Raw genomic sequence first — 19,973 nt, forward strand, 5'->3', positions numbered from 1 at the left:
GTACAGATAAAAGGGGATATGGGAAGACAACGTACACAGCCTTGAGCTCCTGGGAGGAAACGCAATACAAATATACAGCAATGAGCAACAAACGTGCACTTTCACAACACATACACACAAAACATTTTGTCAACCTTGAAAAACAAATACCCTTGAGCTAAAAATACAGCCTAAAGGACTTCTAACTTGCTACAGCAGTAAGGTAGTTCATATTTTTCCTTATAGTTGCTGTGTTATGAAGAAATAACAGCATAGTGATAAGAAGCAGACCAGTAGTGGCTGGAAGGGGGACTTGGAGTACGGGCACAGGGGTTGCAACAGTACCATCTTTCTAAGTAGGAAGGAAGTCTCATTTATTTTGAAGGAACTAAGTTTGAGTAAAACCTACCAAAGCCAGCCAATTTTGTTTTACTCTTTAAAGGCAGCACACTTGGAGGAAACAAATAATACGGACATGGAAGAAAGTGCTTAAACAAATAAACCCCAGTAACATCCTCTGTCCAGCACAGGCTAACAGCAACAAGGAGTTTTCTTGTTTTATCTACCACTCTGAGAATGCCCCTTTCCTCAGTGGGAGTGGTCAGCATTCCTTCCTTTGGTTACTTATCAAAAGTGATTAAATTCCGTAGCAAAGGTGCTGCTTGCCCAGTGCTGAAGCCTTACAGTACTGTACCTCCACAGTTTGCTTTCTAACTTTCTATACAAAATATTCAATTGACTCACTTAAAATTGAAAACTAAGTCTAGGGCCCATGGCCCAGTGCAAATGTACTCCCCTGCTACCAGCCCTGTACTTAAATTAGATTAATTTAGATGTCCATGAGCCTGGAATTTAGAACCTAGGAAGGTGGTACATTTCTCCACATAGCCATGTGCAAGTAGCCACATACAAGTTTAACTCTGGTCTTTGATAGGGATCAGCTCCCCCTGGCACTTCTTGGTTCCTCGGCTTTATGGCACACAGATCCATCTTTGGTCACACCAGGGGTTGTCAACCTGGTCACTACTGCCCACTAATGGGTGTTTCAGGATTCTAGGTGGGCGGTAGGGGGTACAACAGCACAAGCTGAATTCTCCTTCCATTGAGCACTGGTGGGCGGTAAGGAAATTTTACCATCAAGAAAGATGCATTAGTGGGCAGTAGGCATAAAAAGGTTAACTACCCCTGGGTCACACTCTTCTTGCTATGATTCCTTATCCTCTCTACCTGTTTCTTCAACTCATAATTCTGTGTTTATGCATGTCTGTACACACCCTCTGCAGACACTAACCTGGGATTTCAGCAAGGGAAACTTGAGAGAAGTCACATGTGACATCTGGCAGGAGATATTCCTTAGGATTACCAATTTCATATACCAACTGTTCCGCCACCGTGCCAAAAGACAAGAGGCCTCCTGTGTTAGGTGGTTTGGATACAATAAAACTTCCATCAGAAGAACATTCTACTATGGGAAAACCGATGTTATGCCTAAAGGGTTGAAAACATTGAATACTTTATTGATTTGGAAAATATATAAGCATCCAAATAACAAGCAATACATGGGAATAGTTAGGGAGGACAAAAATATATCTACTTCCAAAACATATACCAAGAGCTTTAAAGGGTATAGAACACACACACAGTGATCTATAATGAGGAGAAAACACTTTCAAAAATGTACAAAATTCTGCTAGATTGGTCGGTAAAGGAAGAGGAGGTAAAGTCAGTCATGGTAAAATGGTCTATGGATATAGGTCATGACATCCAACTTTCAGCATGGGAAAAATCTCAAATTCACGGCATGCTACACTCTTAAAGAAAATTATATGAGGATTTTTTTACCGCTGGTATTTAATACCCAATAAATTGGCAATGATGTATAAAAATAACTCAAATCTGTGTTGGAAGTGTAATAAAGCAGTAGGAACAATATATTATGCATGGTGGAGATGTAAGAAAATGGGATAATTCTGGGATATAATTTACAATGAGTTAAAAAAGATGTTTAAATTATCATTTCCCAAAAAACCACAAGCTTTCTTTTTAGGAATCATTGGGGATGAGATCCCCAAAGAGCTGAAAAAGTTGTTCATGTACGGCACCACAGCAGCGAGAGTATTGTTAGCACAAAACTGGAAAGGAGACCAAATTCAAATGAAGAAAACTGGTAAGTGAAGTTGATGGAATACGCAGAGATGGACAAGCTGACATGGTAGTTAAGAGACCAAGAGTACCAAAATTTCGACAACAATTATAGTAAATTTAAAAAATATCTTGGAGATTACTGCGGTGATTAAAATTTTTTGACTGGGCTAGAATGACTCTTGTAAAGATAACTAGTAGAAACAGTTGGAAAGATGGTAAATAGAATATTAGATACAATTGGAAAGGCATATAACAGAATTCCATGGACCCAAGTAAGAGGTGGAAGGAAGTCCGGTGCAAACAAAGTAACAACAAAATAAGTAGATAAGTAACATAATATTTATTTTCTCTTTAGTTTATGCATACATGTTAAACATTGGAATGTTCATTTTTTCCAATTGTTTATTGTGAATATTGACGTCTATGAAAAGGATGGATGTAAACTAATTGAAAAACCAATGAAGATGTCTATGAAAAGAAAGAAAAAAGAAGGAAAGCTAAAAAAAGGGATGGCAGTGTGGAGAACAGAACACTCTGTATTCAATGGTTCTAAAGAATCTGTGGTAGGTTGGAGCTAACTAGGTTACAGTGAGGCAAAGAATGCACAGTATAATTAAAACTGTTGAAATTAAGGTAAAATTGCATTCAAATGTTTAAGTCTGGCCTGGCTAGGCCTCCACAAACACAGAGAAAAGCAAAGGGGCATAGCAATTTCTAAAATGGGATTCATATATTTTGAGGGTTTGGGTTTTTGTTTTTACACGCAAGCTGTATATAAATTTTAGGAAATAAATTTGATAAAATAATTTAGAATGCCCACATATACAGTACTGATACACATTGTCCTAATATTGATACATATTGTCTTAAAAAGTTTGAGAGAGAAAACTGACAAAATAAGCATAAAGAAAAGCGATAAATCCCCATAAGCTGTCCCTGTTTCATTTTCACCACATAAATCAAATCAAACTATCAAAATAGAATCAACATACCAGTCTGGTACCTTATGCCAATCAGTAAATATTCCGCCTGTACATTGAGCACCACATTCAATCAGATGGCCTGCAAGACTGAAAACCGAGAGTTGTAATATACATTTTAGTTCAATGGCAGAAACCTTAGTTTACAGTCATTCAGATTCAACTTTAATCTTTCAGAAGGCAAAGAAAGCTAACCTAAAAATATCCTGTTCATATGATGCATGGTTAGATGCATCTATAATGGTCAAATTGACCTTAAGGGATCCCACATAATAGATAAAAGTTTCAAAACTTAATGGATCCACTGGCAGTTTCTATAATCTTTAGCGTATCTTGGAACAGAGTGCTTCTTTGGCCTCTTCCATCTGTTTGATAGTCAGAGAACACATTACTACTATGTAATTAGTCCTCCTGCTTAAATCGACTATGGAATATCAGCAACTAATTTATAATTCTGGTTCATTAACTTCAGAGACATTGACCTAAGGCCATTTTCCTAGTAAGTCCAAATGAAATCAGTGAATCTTAGTGACATCAGTATTCATATAGCTCTGAAGACATAGTTGATGCTAATTACTAATAGGCCTAATTGCATCAATTGCCTTTTTGGATGGGTGACAGTCCTTCAACCCCGCCCCCTCTTCCCTTTCTCCCTCAATAGGAAAAGAATGAAAGAGGAAAGCAAAATCTAGTCTGACACACACAGAATCCTAAGATAAATTTAGCATTGTGGAAGCTCGCAAATGTTACAGTCTATCCACTATAATCCAGAGTTCCTACTCCACTGTCAAGAACCACAAATACAGCAGACCCAGCACCAAAATCTATGAATGCAACACACTTTGTTTGTACATAATTTGCAATTTAGCAGGGGATTTCTATGCAGAAGCCTGCATCAACTTCATTGATTCCAGATATGCTGCCTGAAACTATGACACTTCTATGTTGGAACTCAAAATAATTTGATATATTTAAATATATCAAATATATTTAATTATATCAAATGATATAATTAAATGTGAAAGCAAACATTGCACTCATGTTTTTCAAAGTAATGTTTCCATTAGAATTATGCAGAACATAATTGATGTTCATACAGCATTACATTTTAACAGCATTTATCATTTTTTAAAGTCAAATCGTTTACCTTCCAGATGCTAAAAGGCCAAACTCATCTCTCTTCCAGCCAAACTATAAAAGAAATAAAAGGTTTAAAGTGTTAAAGGTAAAGGGACCCCAACCGTTAAGTCCAGTCATGGACAACTCTGGGGTTGCGCGCTCACCTCACTCCATAGGCTGAGGGAGCCGGCGTTTCTCCGCAGACAGCTTCCGGGTCATGTGGCCAGCATGACTAAGCCACTTCTGGTGAACCAGAGCAGTGCATGGAAACACCGTTTACCTTCCCGCCAGAGCGGTACCTATTTATCTACTTGCACCTTGACATGCTTTCAAACTGCTAGGTTGGCAGGAGCTGGGACTGAACAATGGGAGCTCACCCCGTCGCGGGGATTCGAACTGCCGACCTTCTGATCGGCAAGCCCTAGGCTCTGTGGTTTAGACCACAGCGCCACCCGCGTCCCATTTAAAGTGTTAAGTGAAGTACATTTAAGTGGTGCACTGAATATTAAAATGCAAAGAACAGTTAATCACAACCTACCCTAGAGGTAGGTTGACCCCGATTTCCCCACTGCCTGTATGCACAAACAAATACGCTATCAGGAAAAGAAGGCCATTGGGTGAGGACTACATGATGCCTAGGTACACATTCTATCCTTCCTCTTGGGGCAGATAACTTGCATGGATGCATGGCAAGGGAAAGAGCCTGTAGTGAACTGAATTGTGCCCTGAAAATTAAATAGACATCAATAAACAATGGAAGAACATTTTACAGATATAAAGAGGAGTATTCACAATATCTGCAAACCAGGACACAATGTAGCCGGCTTTCAAAATTCATTTGGTAAATATCAAACTTGTATAGATAAGGATCTGCAGCATGAATAGCAAAACCTCTGGAGTCACGGCTTTCGATGCAAAGGACATGATTTACAAACAAAATCAAAAACTGACGTCTCTGACTTTTTATACACCGATTATGTTAAAGATGCTGTGCATCAGCTCAGCTACATACTTGCAGGAATTTGTTTTAGCCTAACAAGACATTTAGGTAAAAATTGCTAACCCATGGGAAAAAAATACATGTTTAAAGTTGACCTTTTGTGCCACCTTGTGGCAAGCGAAATCATTTTCATGTTGTAAATATTTTTGTTCTGTAAAAACTACAAATGAGAGAAAGGTGGTTAAATAATGATAGATTTATCAGAGGAAGTTCATTAACATGGATGACATTTTTTTCCTAAAAAGTAACTAGATTGGCTTGCTAATATGAGGATTTGCTTGTCTCTATATTTCTTTTAGAACTACAACGAACTACTAGAACCCCCAACCTAGGTTTTAGAGAGAAATATACAGATTTCATCCAGTTATAAAAAAAAAGTTTGAAAAAGACAGGGAGGGGGTTGCAAAGCTAAGTTAGTTCTTGATCTCTTGATCACTGTCTAACTACTTTGTAAATAAGCATATTTCATCAAGTTGGATGGTTCAGAAATAAACAAAACTAATGAAAATACATTTGCACTTTACTTCAAGGGCCTGTAATTAAAATAACAAAAACTGGAAACCTGTTCAATATTCATACAGATGACTCCTAGAGGAAGAAACTGTTTCAGAAGCATTTATTCACACTTACGGAATGAATTAGTGGTCCCAATACAAGGCTACTGTCAACACATCTTCCTGTCACCACAATGTCTGCTCCTAAGTCAAGAGCTCTGCTTATTGGCCTTGCACTGAAGAAACAGAAGTATTGATCATTAAAACACTAGATTTACTCATTCACCTTTCAAAATAATTGAACATTCGATCTTACAAGATTTAAAATTAAATCCAGCACACAGTTCATGAATGAACAACCCCTCAATTCAATTGAGCTCGTGAGAGAAAAGATCTTGCAGCCAGAATCATTGATTATATTCTCAATATTACACACAACAAAATATTACTGGGCAGAAAGCAACAACATGATGAACGAGGGATCTTGTGCCCCAGAGTTTATAATGCCCCAGACACACACTCAGTAGGCAGCCTTACACAAGCCACCACCTCTCAGGTTCAGATTCCCGTCTGTAAAAAAATAAAATGATAGAAAAATGCCTTAAAAGGTTAGGATAGGTTTGGCTGGGTTGATAAAATACTGCTAACTTTGAACCTTAAGAACGCAATCCTAACCCCTCGATCTACAAGTTGAAAATGGAGAGGAGAGGAGCTCCACCAGCAGGGTGGCTATTTCTACCGCAGAATCCTCTGCTATACCTGCAGAAAACTCTCCAGGAATAGATCTGTCACAGGCAATGTTTCCACTATCTTTAGTAGCTAACATCAGGCCAGGTGATGAAGCATTCCAGGGATGAGATAAAGGTGGGGCGAATCCCCTTCATTCCCAGGAAACCCCAAGATCAGGCATATAACTTCCTTCCCATTGGCTATGTTGTGCAACAGTATGCACATATCTGAAATGCCTTTCTCAAACTACTTTCTGGTACCTCAGAAGTCGAACGGAATCCGTTCCAGAAGTCTGTTCGACTTCCAAAATGTTCGGAAATCAAGGCGTGGTTTCTGATTGGCTGCAGGAAGCTCCTGCAGCCAATCGGAGGCCATGTTGGACATTCGGGTTCCAAAGAACATTTGCAAACCGGAACACTCAGCGTTCAGGAGCCAAAACGTCCAACTCACAAGGCGTTTGGGACCCAAGGTACGACTGTATATAATAAAGGATACTCACTTCCGGGTTGCGACTTTCAGGAGCCAAAACATTTGATTCACAAGGCGTTCGGGATCGAAGGTACGACTGTACTATAGAAAGAAGCCTTAACTCTTCAGCTAAGGCAGGGATAGGCAAACTCAGCCCTCCAAATGTTTAGGGACTACAATGCCCATCATCCCTAGCTAACAGGACCAGTGATCAGGGATGATGGGAGTTGTAGTCCCAAAACATCTGGAGGGCAGAGTTTGCCTATGCCTGAGCTAAGGCATCACACTTCCTGTCCCTGCAAATTGACACTAGTGGTGGGAGGGGCAAGGTGTGGAGAACAAGGCATGGTGGCAGAGCCAATTCAACACTTGTGCTGCTGTACTCATACCATGCCTCACCCCTCCCCTTCTCAGGAACCAGCAGTGATACTCAGGTGTTCAGAAGGTAGGTGGTGATCAATGCTGTCCCCAACCCACAGACTGCTACTGCTACTGGCGTGCTCTAAAAAGCAGCTCCCCGTATAATATTTTTTTTTAACAAGATGAATTTCTTAAAGATCTTACCCAAGATATACATTCATGCTGTGAATGTTTTCTGGAAATGGCTTCCCATTCTCCTCTTTTGAGGCATATTCTTTGATGCTGTTTAACTGTAAAATACCCAAACTTATGTATGTGATATGAAAATATTTACATTACAATTCTAATTTCTAGGTCGGAAAAATAAGTAATGTTTCTGTTATAATGCTAGATAAAATTTATCAATTGCAAGAGGTAAATTAAGTTAGGGGATACTAAATAGGTTTGTTTTCAGAAGAGTGTTCAACATTTAATCCAAGAAATTGTGGCTAAATGATTTGGGGAATTGGAAACAAATAACAGGGTCAAGAGCTTCCCCTCTCCTCGTTTTCTTTCAAAACTTAATTAAAGACTTCCTGATTTTCTCAAACAATAATTTGCCATGATGACCAAATTAACAAACAATGGTTTGAACAATCTCTACAAACCAGCACTGCAGAGCCTGGGGGAGGGGAAGCACTCAAGCACATTTAGAAGACTAGAATTCTGACATCTGAACGCCACCCACTGCTTTTATACCAGGAACCTATGGCTGAAAGCAAGCCCCATTATTTTCACTTGATCTTGCTTGCAATTAAGTGCTAACAGATCACATCATTGTGTAAGGTTCTCTTATCCTTATCCAAAAATATCTGATAGGAAATAATTAACAAATATTAAACAAATATATATGTTTGCTTAGGGTTGTGTACAGTGTACAGTACAATGAGTACAGTGTTTATTAAAACAGAACTACAGTGGTACCTCGGATTAAGAACTTAATTCGTTCTGGAGGTCTGTACTTAACCTGAAACTGTTCTTAACCTGAAGCACCACTTTAGCTAATGGGGCCTCCTGCTGCCGCCGCGCCGCCAGAGCACGATTTCTGTTCTCATCCTGAAGCAAAGTTCTTAACCTAAGGTAATATTTTTGGTTAGTGGATTCTGTAACCTGAAGCGTATGTAACCTGAAGCGTATGTAACCCGAGGTACCACTGTAAGGGCAAGATTCCCATGATTTTAATGAATATGCGCTATTGTTTTGAATATTCACATTGTTATGCAGTTTACCAATATTAGCCCAAGGAATTTTTTTCATAAATAGCAGCCATCACTTTATCAAATAGTAAAATTATGACATGCTAGCATAGCCCATACAAAATTTGTATCATAATAACTGCTGAAGTGAGGTAGTAGTCAACAGGCTACCAATAACTTTTGTTCATCTCAACAGGGATGCCAGAAAATGGGGTGTGGGGAGCAGTGTTAGAAACTGAGATATGAAAACTAGGAGCTAAATGGCTCCTTAAACCTAGGTTATGGGCGCAACAACAGAATGTCTAGGCGTGCTTTTTTATAACAAGAATACAAAGATGAAAATGAATTAACTGCAGCTAAAATATTACAGATTCAGGTTGGTAGCCGTGTTGGTCTGACGCAGTTGAAATATATAAAAAAATTGTCCAGTAGCACCTTAGAAACCAACCAAGTTTGTTCTTGGTATAAGCCTCTGAAGAAGTGTGCATGCACACAAAAGCTTATTCCAAGAACAAACTTAGTTGGTCTTTGGTGCTACTAGACAATTTTTTTATTTTTTTATCTATTTTGACTAAAATATTATGTTCATTTTTCCCATAGTCTAGTCCTTCCCCTGCCCACCCCTCTAATATTCTTAAGAGGGTCTCTTCTCCAGTCTTCAGAGAGTAGCTGGAAGAGGGGAGGCAGGAAAAGGTCCTCCTTTCCTTCCACTCTGCTCTTTTAATCTGAAATCTTAGGCGCAGTATTGCGCCCAGAGCTCAGAAACTGCTTGAGCTAATGAAATTCTCTTGTCACAAAATGCACCTAGAAACACAATGGGAGTTTTGAACACTGGTGGTGTCAGGGACTGGACTGAGGAGGAATGGTGGGGACCGCCCTCCCTTCTCCTGAACCTCCCCGAGGACAGGAGGACAGCATAGATTTAGAACAATGGTTTGCAGAAGGGCATAGTTCAGAGGCTGCAGAGGGGAGAAGCTGGGAGATACTGAAGAGGAACAGCAGGAAGAGGAAACACCAGGGGAAGAGACAGCTGACAGACTCAGTGTCTTTGAAAAGCATTCCTGACCTCCCCTCTCCTAAGACTAGGCAGGCATTGAGGCTAATAGAACAGAAAGCTCAGCGGCAGAAAGCTCAGATTAGCCGACATAGGGGCGACGTAGAATAGTAGAGACGGAGGGGGTGGAACTTTACTTGGAGAAATGCCATTTCTAGAGAGAGACCACATTCCTTTGTCTCTTGCTGTGATTACTGAATAAACTAATTGGTAAGAACTCTTCTTTTATCTGCTTCTTTGCTGCCACCGGAGAGGGATCTGATTCCCCGAAGCCTCACAGGTGGGGAGGAAGAATTAGGACAAAGGAGACCTCACTGTCTCCTAACTCCATGGATTATCTACTGCATTTGTGTAACGTTGGTGACATTTCTTTAATGGACACACTAAGGACCTGACCAGACTTCAGGCTTCTACGACAAACATATATGTGGTTTTAAAACTGTATGAAAAGTACCAACCTTCCTATTAATTTTTTTTAAGGAAATAAAATATCCAAATACCTCTCCCATTAAATCATCACCAGTAATAGCAGCAATCTTCAAGTCGACGCCAGCTTTTTTGGCCACTTCTTGGAGTGCAGTAGCACAGACAAGGGGATTCATTCCACCAGCATTGCTGACAACACGAACACCTAAGAAAGGCAAAAAAAAAAAAAAAGGATTATGAACAATGTATATACACTGTTCATGTATGTACGCACACATATAAATTGATTTCTCTGTTGTTTGTTTCTACTCAGATGGTTACTAAAAGTTAGCTACAAATTACAGCTGGCTGCTCTAATCCATACCTCTGACTGGACTAAAACAGACCTTTAAACAGACACTTGGGAGTCAGTAAGGAATTGCTACAGGCAAGTAGAGTTTTTGTAAACTGGAGGAGAATTTGGCTCAGTTCTAATCAATCAAGGTTTTACAAGCCAAGGTTTAAAACAAGCACATGGGTCAAGTACCCTCTCCCCCCCCCCCACACACACATTGCAAATAATTTAAAATTATTACAGCAATATAAAATACAAATCATACCTTTCCTGTGTATGTCCTTTATATATGGAGCCATTGCAGTTAATACAAAATCAGGAGTATATCCTAAATCCTAAAAGAAATGAAAATTAAATTGCGAATGTTTTTATTAGAATAATTTTTTTAAAATTTTTGCTTCAGAAGAATTACTCACTGGAGATCTAGCTTTGGCAGTAGCTAGTAGAGACATTGTAATTTCAGAAAGGTAATCAAAAACCAGGAAATCCAGTTTCCCTCCATAGAGTAGTTGAGGAACTAATACAAAGAAATAAAACTGTCTTTAGTAAGAACACACACACACTCACATTGCAAAAACATCTAATGCAAAACAGTTCAGGAATATGGGCTTTGCAGCAAACAGACTTATGGGTTAATAATAATTCTTTAAAATATAATTCAAGGCCAATGAGCTACATATATGCAATGGCTAATTTCTTAAAGTCAAATCCCAAGACCACAGTTCATGACTAACCTGTAAAATTTGGCCTTTAATTCCAAGGACGGCTATGATAGCATATTACACTAACAACAGATTTTGGCTCAAAAGGGACATTTTGGTGGACGTTTACATTGGAATGGAACTGAACTGAACTGAAACTAGTTTATAGCCCAGCCCTATGTATATTTATTCACATTAAATCTCAGGGAATTAAGCTGATATTACTGTGTAATAAAAGTGTCTTACAGGGAAAGTACCTATGCAAACTGCCCAGAAATGACAACTCCTTTTTACACTAAAAAGTTTAGGATCACACTATCCAGTCACAGAGAAAGGTATAAAATTGTTGTGGCAAAATATCAAAGGAAGTGAAATGGGTAAAAAGCTAAGATCAACTAAAAGGAACTTCAAGTGTCAAATACTGAGAGTAATAATGTTCTAACTAAAAAGTGTCTACAATAAGTAAAAGGTAACCACTAAGTTGGTTGTCAAAACTGAGGAATGCCATAAGGAAATTATTTTAATAGTACACCATTCATAGATACATATGTTGCAGCTCTCCAAATCAGTTCCCACATGACATTTATTATATTGGACTATGCCTTTTCACTTTGGACTCATTTATCCAGAATAGCTCCTCCCTAGTCCCGCCCTCCAGTCACATTGAAAACCAAATCCTTTGCAAAGTTACTGAGAAGTTAAGTCCCACTGAGCCTCTTGGGATTGCCAATCAGAAGGTCGGCAGTTTGAATCCCCGCGACGGGGTGAGCTCCTGTTGCTGTGTCCCAGCTTCTGCCAACCTAGCAGTTCGAAAGCACGCCGGTGCAAGTAGATAAATAAGGACTGCTTTTTATTCCTTTTCTATTCCATCATGGTGTTCTGTTGCACCGGCAGCAGTTTAGTCATGTTGGCCACATGACCTGGAAGCTGTCTGTGGACAAACGCTGGCTTCCTCGGCCTGAAAGCAAGATGAGCGTCGCAACCCCATAGTCGCCTTTGACTGGACTTAACCGTCCAGGGGTCCTTTACCTTTTTTTAAACCTTTTTTACAGGATTTACTCCCAAGTGTTTAGGACTGCAGCCTCAGAGTCATGTTCACAGCATGCATTTACAGACGAAACTATATACTCCTTTTACATCATTTCCATCACGCCAAACTGTGATTACACAGTTGCTAGGCAATCAGAAGTTTTGGATACTCTGCAGTATTTTGTTTTGTTTTGTTTTGTTAAGTTTTGGATACGCTGCAGTCCTATGCACGCTGACCTGTAAATCCCACTAAAACAGATGCGCCTTAGTCCTGAGGTTCGATTGCATCGTTGCATGCAATCTGAGAGGTTGCAGCGAGTAAACAAACAACGCAAGCTTGCAGCAACTTCAGCGCCATCTGCTGTTTTATCTTTTGGCCCGATTTCACCCCCAAACTTCCAATGAATCAAGCCAGGAAGGAACGGGGCTGCTTTTGCAAGGTGAGCCTGTGCGGAACCTAAACCTAAGCAACTGAACACTGTAAGGGCAAGTGAATGCAAAGGTGCGTTCAGATGGCATGATCGGGACAGCAGGCCGGGCGAGAGAGTCTGCGAGGAAGCGCGCAAAAACTGCAGCGAAGGCTAACGGGGCGAGAAGCGAGTGAGGAACTTAATAATGGAGATCGTGAATCTGTGCACGCCGGTTTGGGCATATTCGAGGCATGCAAAGCATCTCGCGCCATTGCATTCAACGGTGCCCACACTCCCAGATAAGCGTGGCAAAAGGAGTGCAGCCGAACAGCGCGATCGGCTCAGAAGGGAACTCCGCGGAGTGGAGCGGAGCAGATACCCGGGGAAGGCGCGGAGGGAGTTTTTCTTTTTCCCGCCTCCACGTCCGAGGGGTTCCCCGGCGGGCAACCAGCAGGAGGAGCTGCCGCCCGGTGCAGGCGCGCAAGGCCGCGGCTCCCTGCGTAATACCTGAGGCCGCCGTGTCTCCCCAGAAGCCCGAGGCGCAGCCGATCCGCACCGGGCTCGCCTGAGGGGCGCACGGCTCGCTGCTCCAACAGCGGCGGCTGCTGGTCCACCGCGAGAGGCGCGGGGCGGCGGCGGCCGCCGGGAGCCTCAGCAGCAGCGCGGCGCCGCTCATGGTGCTTCTTCCTGGGCGAGAGGCGAGGCCTGGGCGGGCTCGGCCGAGGAAGTGGCGCGGAGAAGGAGGGCCGCCGGGCGCCGCCAGTCAGCGCCCGGGATCCTCGCCCGGACTCTGGCGCCCTCGGCTCTGCAGCCGCCGCCGTGTCATTCCGCGTTCCCACAGCTCTCCCGTTTCTCCAAGGCGGCCTCCGCCATTCTCCTCCATGGGTGTTGCCTGTGGGTGGCAGGCAGAAATCCGGCTGGTGAAGCCGCCCGCCGCCATTCCCTCTCCAGAGTTGCGGTTGTCGTTTTTCCCCTTGTAGAGTTTCTGTACTTATTTTTTAAAAGTTTCCGACCGTGGAAGCTGCTGCACCTTTTTGGAAACGCTAACCTCCTGCAGTTGTTAAAAATCCAGGAACCTTTAAAAAACAGCTGATGAAGGTGCAAGAGCTCTCAGACAAAATGCGGCAGCGATCCTTTGACCCTGACCAGAATTTAACAACTGTTCATTTGGCCAAGAAGATCCAAAGCCTTTCGCTATAGGAGTGTTTGCTGCTTACATCAGAAGCTGCCTTATACCAGGTCATTTAGACCGATATTGTCCACAACAGCAGTCAAGGACCTCAACAGCTTCCACCTAACGAATATTCTGAGACTCGAACCCAAGACCAGCCACATGGAAGACATGTGCTCCTCCACTGACTTCCCTCCCCAAATGCATACCTTTGCTGCTGCTTGAGTTAAATAAATTAAATATAGAAGGAAAGGTGTACCAGTGATGAAACACCCTTTCCAATACGAGACTTACATGGTTGTCATTTCCCCCCAATACATTTTGCTGCCAGAAACAAAAGATCAGATGCCCCATCCTGTTTCATATACAGTACAGAAGCTGAATGGACCAACAGCAGAATATTGAATTCACACTGGTCTGGAGACAGGATCCTCCTTTGCACTTAAAGGCAGCAGGCTAGCTTAGGGATCGCAGACCAAGGGGTCCATACACTGTTCTCTTAAACTACCCTGCTGCTTCCCCAGCATCTGCTTCCTGGGATGGTTGTCTCACTAGCTAAAGGAGCAGAATATAACGGATAATAAAAAGAAATTAAAATTGCTATACAGTATGTCAAAGGAAGCAAAAGTTCCATCCGAGAGAAAAAGCGAAAAACAATAACACACACATTTTGGGAGTTTTTATTTAGGGTTCCAGTCACTGCCCCCCGTTTTTCAGTTCTCGGACAAAAAGATCTATCAGAATTTTGTGCTCAATAAAAACAAATTTAAAAACATAATTAGAAGATAGGCTTGAACGTTATCATCCGTAGCATGTGCAAAGAGCACTTCTTCCTACATTTTACAGTGGTACCTTGGGTTAAGTACTTAATTCGTTCTGGAGGTCCGTTCTTAACCTGAAACTGTTCTTAACCTGAAGCACCACTTTAGCTAATGGGGCCTCCCACTGCCGCTGCACCGCCACCGCACAATTTCTGTCCTCATCCTGAAGCAAAGTTCTTAACCCAAGGTAATAATTCTGGGTTAGCCAAGTCTGTAACCTGAAGCGTATGTAACCCAAGGTACCACTTTACTTGTCTCTGACTAAATTGTGCTTAAAACTACACTTATTAATAGTTGGGGAAGAAACACCATACTTTGGGTCAACATGAAATGTTGGTGTGCCAAGTATTTTTTTAACCTTTTCTGGTAAAAATCCAACAAGTTCAAACAAACACACACATTTGCAGTATTTTAACAACCTTAATTGAAAGCACGATCAGAAAACTTTGGCTATTGTGAGATACTTAACTTAAAAATTCTTTAGGATCATACTCCGACCAGCAGGAGGCTGTGTTGCACCACCATCAACACTGGCCAATCTTGACAATAATGATACAGGTATAAAAAGAGCAGGAATCAATTTAAGCAATGCTATTTTTAGTTTACCATACAATGTGCCAACTATCAGTCACTGAAAAGTTTATAAGCAGAGGCTGGTTTTGCATGATGCAACTCACTACCGTACTTTAGGAAGAGTTGTTGTTGTTTAGTCGTTTAGTCGTGTCTGAGACTTTGTGACCCCATGGACCAGAGCACACCAGGCACTCCTGTCTTCCACTGCCTCCCACAGTTTGGTCAAATTCATGCTGGTAGCTTCGAGAACACTATCCAACTATCTCGTCCTCTGTTGTCCCCTTCTCCTTGTGCCCTCAATCTTTCCCAACATCAGGGTCTTTTCCGGGGAGTCTTCTCTTCTCATGAGGTGGCCAAAGTATTGGAGCCTCAGCTTCACGATCTGTCCTTCCAGTGAGCACTCAGGGCTGATTTCCTTAAGAATGGATAGATTTGATCTTCTTGCAGTCCATGGGACTTAGTCGCAATCAAATTCAGATGGAATAGCCATAGTATAGCTAAAAATAACACTGCACGGCAGCCATATTAACATGCCTTTTGGTTATAAAAAACATTAATTTGGATTTCTAATGTTTTTCTCAGTGAAAGGCATTTCTGATGCATACTGTAGTTTTGCATTTTGTTTTCCTTTTTCAATCAGTACACAAACCCTAAGGAACTCTAATGCTACCATAAAAAGACAGCAGGTGGCAGTCTATAGTAATACATAGATACTTAATATTCTATTTTTGTTTAGTACATGTTCACAAAAGGATTGGTGTTTCAAAACTATTTACTGGCCTATTGATCTAACTAAAAAGAAGTTGGCAATGTTGTTGTCTGTGCAGCCTGCTCTAATCCCTATTGACTTTATGGACCCATATGGGACTAGTGTAAACTTGAAACAACGTTTGGAGTAGAAAAGCAACTACAGTGGTACCTCGGGTTAAGAACTTAATTCGTTCTGGAGCTCCGTTCTTAACCTGAAACTGTTCTTAACCTGAGGTACCACTTTAGCTAATGGGGCCTCCCACTGCCGCAGCACCACCGTCGTGCAATTTCTGTTCTCATCCTGCAGCAAAGTTCTTAACCCGGGGTACTATTTCTGGGTTAGCGGAGTCTGTAACCTGAAGCGTCTGTAACCTGGAGTGTCTGTAACCCGAGGTACCACTGTAATCTTTAATTGTTGTGTCATTGGGTAAGGTTGATCTCATCCCCCGCCCCCACCTTGTTTTCAATATAGATCTTCATTCACCCCTTCTTCCCTGGTGGTGAGGAGAAGGATGCCAGTTTGTGGTTTGCCTCAGGTGCCAAATGTCTTGGGCCAGAGTTGCATTGTTCAGATGCAAATCTATCTCTGGATGAAACTCATTAGCTTTGGGAAGTGATTTCACTTACTATATTGAGACAAGCGAGGTTATACAACAACTAATCAGAGATGTAACTATAGTGCTGCTACCAAGGATAGGAGCACAATAAAGAAACACCAAGCAGGGCTGCCAGCCAGGGGGTGAGGGTGGGTGGGACACACACATCTCCTGGCCCCAAGCCAGCAAGGAACCCAGATTCATTTTCATTTTTTAAAAATTGAAGTCAATCGGACATTTATAAAGAGGGTTGGAAAGCAAAATGTGGAGACAATGTTCTAAGGCTGCAAATACAACTGTTTTTGCTAAGGTCCCTTCATTACTTTTGCTAAGCAAATCGGGAAGGAACGCTGACCACATGGGAATCGGTTGCGGGGGGGGGGGGGGGGAAGAGAGAAGCATGTCTGTGCTGCTAGCCTGATGCTGGATGAAGGAGGAAAGTCTGCCTGTGTACTGGGATATGTTTGTTTAAGCACTTTCTTCCATGACCACATTCATTCATACACTCCCCAAGTGTATTGCCTTTACAGTGTAAAACACAACTGGCTAGCTTTGGTATGTTCTACGTGGATGTAACTCATGAAATAAATGAGGTTTCCTTCTTGGTGGAAACTAGGAAAAAATTGTGATATTGCAGAGGGTGGGCCCATTTATCATGTCTCCCAACAACCAGTACTAATCTGTTTGTCATCACTTGTATATTTTTTATTAATATACAGTAACCATCAAACTAAAATATAAAATGCAAAGTGAAGCAACAAATACAACCATAAAATCACAGCTGCAGCAAGCTGAAATTCACGTAGACCGTAATCCAAAGATACTTCTTTCATTTTTCAATGTTGGCAAAATGTGTGTGTGTTCTGCTGAGAGTTGTGAAACTACACATGCTTAGAGTGTGTGCTGCTTCTTTTTGTATATACAGGCAATCCACATTTTGTGCAGAAGTTACAGTCTGGACCCATGCGTGCTTCGACAGAGCCCACTTAAAGCATTCTGTACCATCTCACTCCTGCCCCACCCCTGTTTCGCCCTTTTAGTGATGGTTTTGGGTCACTTCCCGGTTCGGCACCATGTGTGCACACTCACACATGCATAAATTGGTTGTTGCCTGTAACTGTATCTTGCTTTTGCTCCCAGGAGCTAAAGGCTCTCTTCCCTCCCCTCTTTTTATTTTTACAACAGCTTTGTGAGGTAGCCTAGATATGTATTGTCAATAGATTTGGGAAGGGGAGCAGAATTCAGACGGCCCAATTCACATGCAGTGTACCAGTCGCAGGAAATCTGGTTGCCACCCCTAGATTTCAGCCTCAGTTATGTCTGGGGGTTGGGGAAACAACCTGACACAGTGTCCCATTTGCTAAAGAACTCATGAAGGGCATCTTACTTTACTGAGGACAAATGATGATGCACCTTTTGGCCATTTCACAATTAACGTTACATTTCCGGTTGCCAGTAACATTGCTTATTGTATACAATGTTCTGCAAACACATAAACCTGTATCCCATCCAAAAAATTTGTTTGATTTGTCAGTCTTTTCCTGAGACTACTTCATCAAACAGCATTACTCACAAACAGCTGAGTTTGTTGTAGACTCTGTCCTCACCTACTTGCAGAGTATTCTGCAAATATTTGAGCTGATTATTTATCTCCCCCTTGCACATTAGCGCATTAGACCTTTGTTGAGCAAATGGAGTTCACTGTCTTCTGCTCAGGGTAAAGCATACACTGCAATCTTTGAATAAAGAAGTTAAAGCTAACCTTTTATAAATGAGCCGAAGTCCTTCAAATATCTGTAGATCATTCAAATGAAATCGGGCAATGTTGTGTTCCGGAAGCTGGGGCACAAACTGACCAAAGAATATTAAAATCTGATGTTGACAAATGCTTCCAAATCTTGTTCTGTGTATGAGTGCTCAGTATGTAGAGCGTGAGACTCTTAATGTCACGGTTGTAGGCTCAAGCCCCACGTTGGGCAAAAGAAAACTGCATTATTGAGGGTTAGACTAGATGGCCCTCATGGTCCCTACCAACTATACAATTCTATGATTCTATGAATGCAACCACATCTTACAAACTCTGGAAGACATAGAAACAACAGCAGAAAAAAATACTATTGTATTTCTAATGCTATTATCAAATTGTCTCCTTTATAATCTAAGATGCAGTTTAATCTTCAATCAGACATGTTGAATAAAACTCGTGATTGTCATAAAGGGATGTAATTTTCCCTCCTCTGAATTTGGTTTGAATGTTGCACTACTGTATGTGTAGTCAAGCAATATTTTGTTGTCTGTATTGCCAGGAGAAGCATATACAGTAGCAGCAAAATGAGTATTTTCAAAATAAAATTGGTAATGAATATTTTCTGTGTTATGTGGAAGCAAGAGACTGGCAGGTGGGCCGAGACGCAGAGCACACCCCAAACAATGGCTCTGCTGGCCAGGAAGAAAGCCAAAGAGGGTGAGTAAGTGAGGGTGGCAAAACACTGCGAGCAGCCATGCAAGCTCTCCCCCCCTCCCCCGGCTCCATCATGCTCTTTTTGCATTGTTTTGGCACTGTTTCTTGGTTATTATTATTCATTTATATGTTGCCCATCTGACTGGGTTGCCCCAGCCACTCTGAGCAGCTTCCAACAAATTATAAAGCATCAAACATAAAAATCTTCCCTATACAGGGCTGCCTATACATGGTTCAAATCATGTATTTATTTATTTCACAGTGATGCGCATAATGGGGGTGGGGGTGGTTGGTTGCCTGTGGAAATTCTGATTCCATTTTAAAGCAGGAGCTCTAAACTTCGATCTTCACGTTAACACAACATACAACTTCCATCCCATCATTGCTGTGGTGCACAAATGTTAATAAAGTTGCTATGTACGTTCTTGCTGTGTCCTAACCTATTGCCCAAGTTTCTGAACTGCCTTATAAACAGATATTTCCATTCCATGGACTTCCTATTTCACTTTAAAAAAAAAAAAAAACAAAACCCAAAAGTTAATCTTAACAGGAATGTTCAGGATAACTTTCCAATGTCCCTTTGAAAGAAAAGGCTAACAAAGATCGGCTCAAACCTCTATGTACACAACCAATGGGATTTATAAAGTTTGACCTAAAAACTAACCAAATACCATTTTTACCTTTCTTATCAGTTTGAGAAAGGTACATGAGTATCTAGGCTTAAGAAATCTGCCTTCCATCTCCATCTGCATTAATCATTCAGGAGCTGCTTGAGAAATCCGTCAATAAACCACAAAAGGCTCAAAATTGCTCAATTCAGTACACAAAGGGCTTTACTTTGGCCTCTAAAAATGAATTGCCCATTCTTCTATTCATTTTCTAAAGATTTGTCTCTATAAGGACACCTTAGCAAAACCAAAAGCACTTAGAATGGCAAAGTAAATGCTGTCAGGGTCTTGATTAAATGTAGCAAATTACCTCTCTTCTGACTCCCGTGTGTGTGTGTTGTTGTTGTTGTTGTTGTTTTTGTATCAACATAACAACAAATCTATGAAGAAGAGTAAGGAGCATCTTGGTTTGTGCCAAAATTTTATCAAGAGATTTTAAGGATCAGCGTTATTTCACAGGTTTGTTGCAA

At 41.3% G+C, this 19,973-nt stretch overlaps 1 protein-coding gene across 1 annotated transcript in view; it reads right to left on the reverse strand.

Annotated features, from left to right (window-relative positions):
- The window catches only part of LOC310770427 (uncharacterized protein), a 41,860-nt gene extending 28,537 nt beyond the window's left edge, over positions 1-13,323 (reverse strand). Inside the window, exons 1-9 of the mRNA XM_083631192.1 lie at positions 12,971-13,323; positions 10,740-10,840; positions 10,589-10,658; positions 10,064-10,194; positions 7,479-7,564; positions 5,854-5,953; positions 4,252-4,295; positions 3,117-3,194; positions 1,271-1,467 (exon numbers count right to left, since the gene is read on the reverse strand). Coding sequence (XP_083487318.1) covers positions 1,271-1,467; positions 3,117-3,194; positions 4,252-4,295; positions 5,854-5,953; positions 7,479-7,564; positions 10,064-10,194; positions 10,589-10,658; positions 10,740-10,840; positions 12,971-13,139 — 976 coding nt within the window. The 5' untranslated portion in view covers positions 13,140-13,323. The remainder of the gene's footprint in view (positions 1-1,270; positions 1,468-3,116; positions 3,195-4,251; positions 4,296-5,853; positions 5,954-7,478; positions 7,565-10,063; positions 10,195-10,588; positions 10,659-10,739; positions 10,841-12,970) is intronic.
- Positions 13,324-19,973: the final 6,650 nt, after the last annotated feature.

This window comes from Podarcis filfolensis, assembly GCF_964270895.1.
Source record: "Podarcis filfolensis genome assembly, chromosome: 9".
Lineage (NCBI taxonomy): Eukaryota > Metazoa > Chordata > Lepidosauria > Squamata > Lacertidae > Podarcis > Podarcis filfolensis.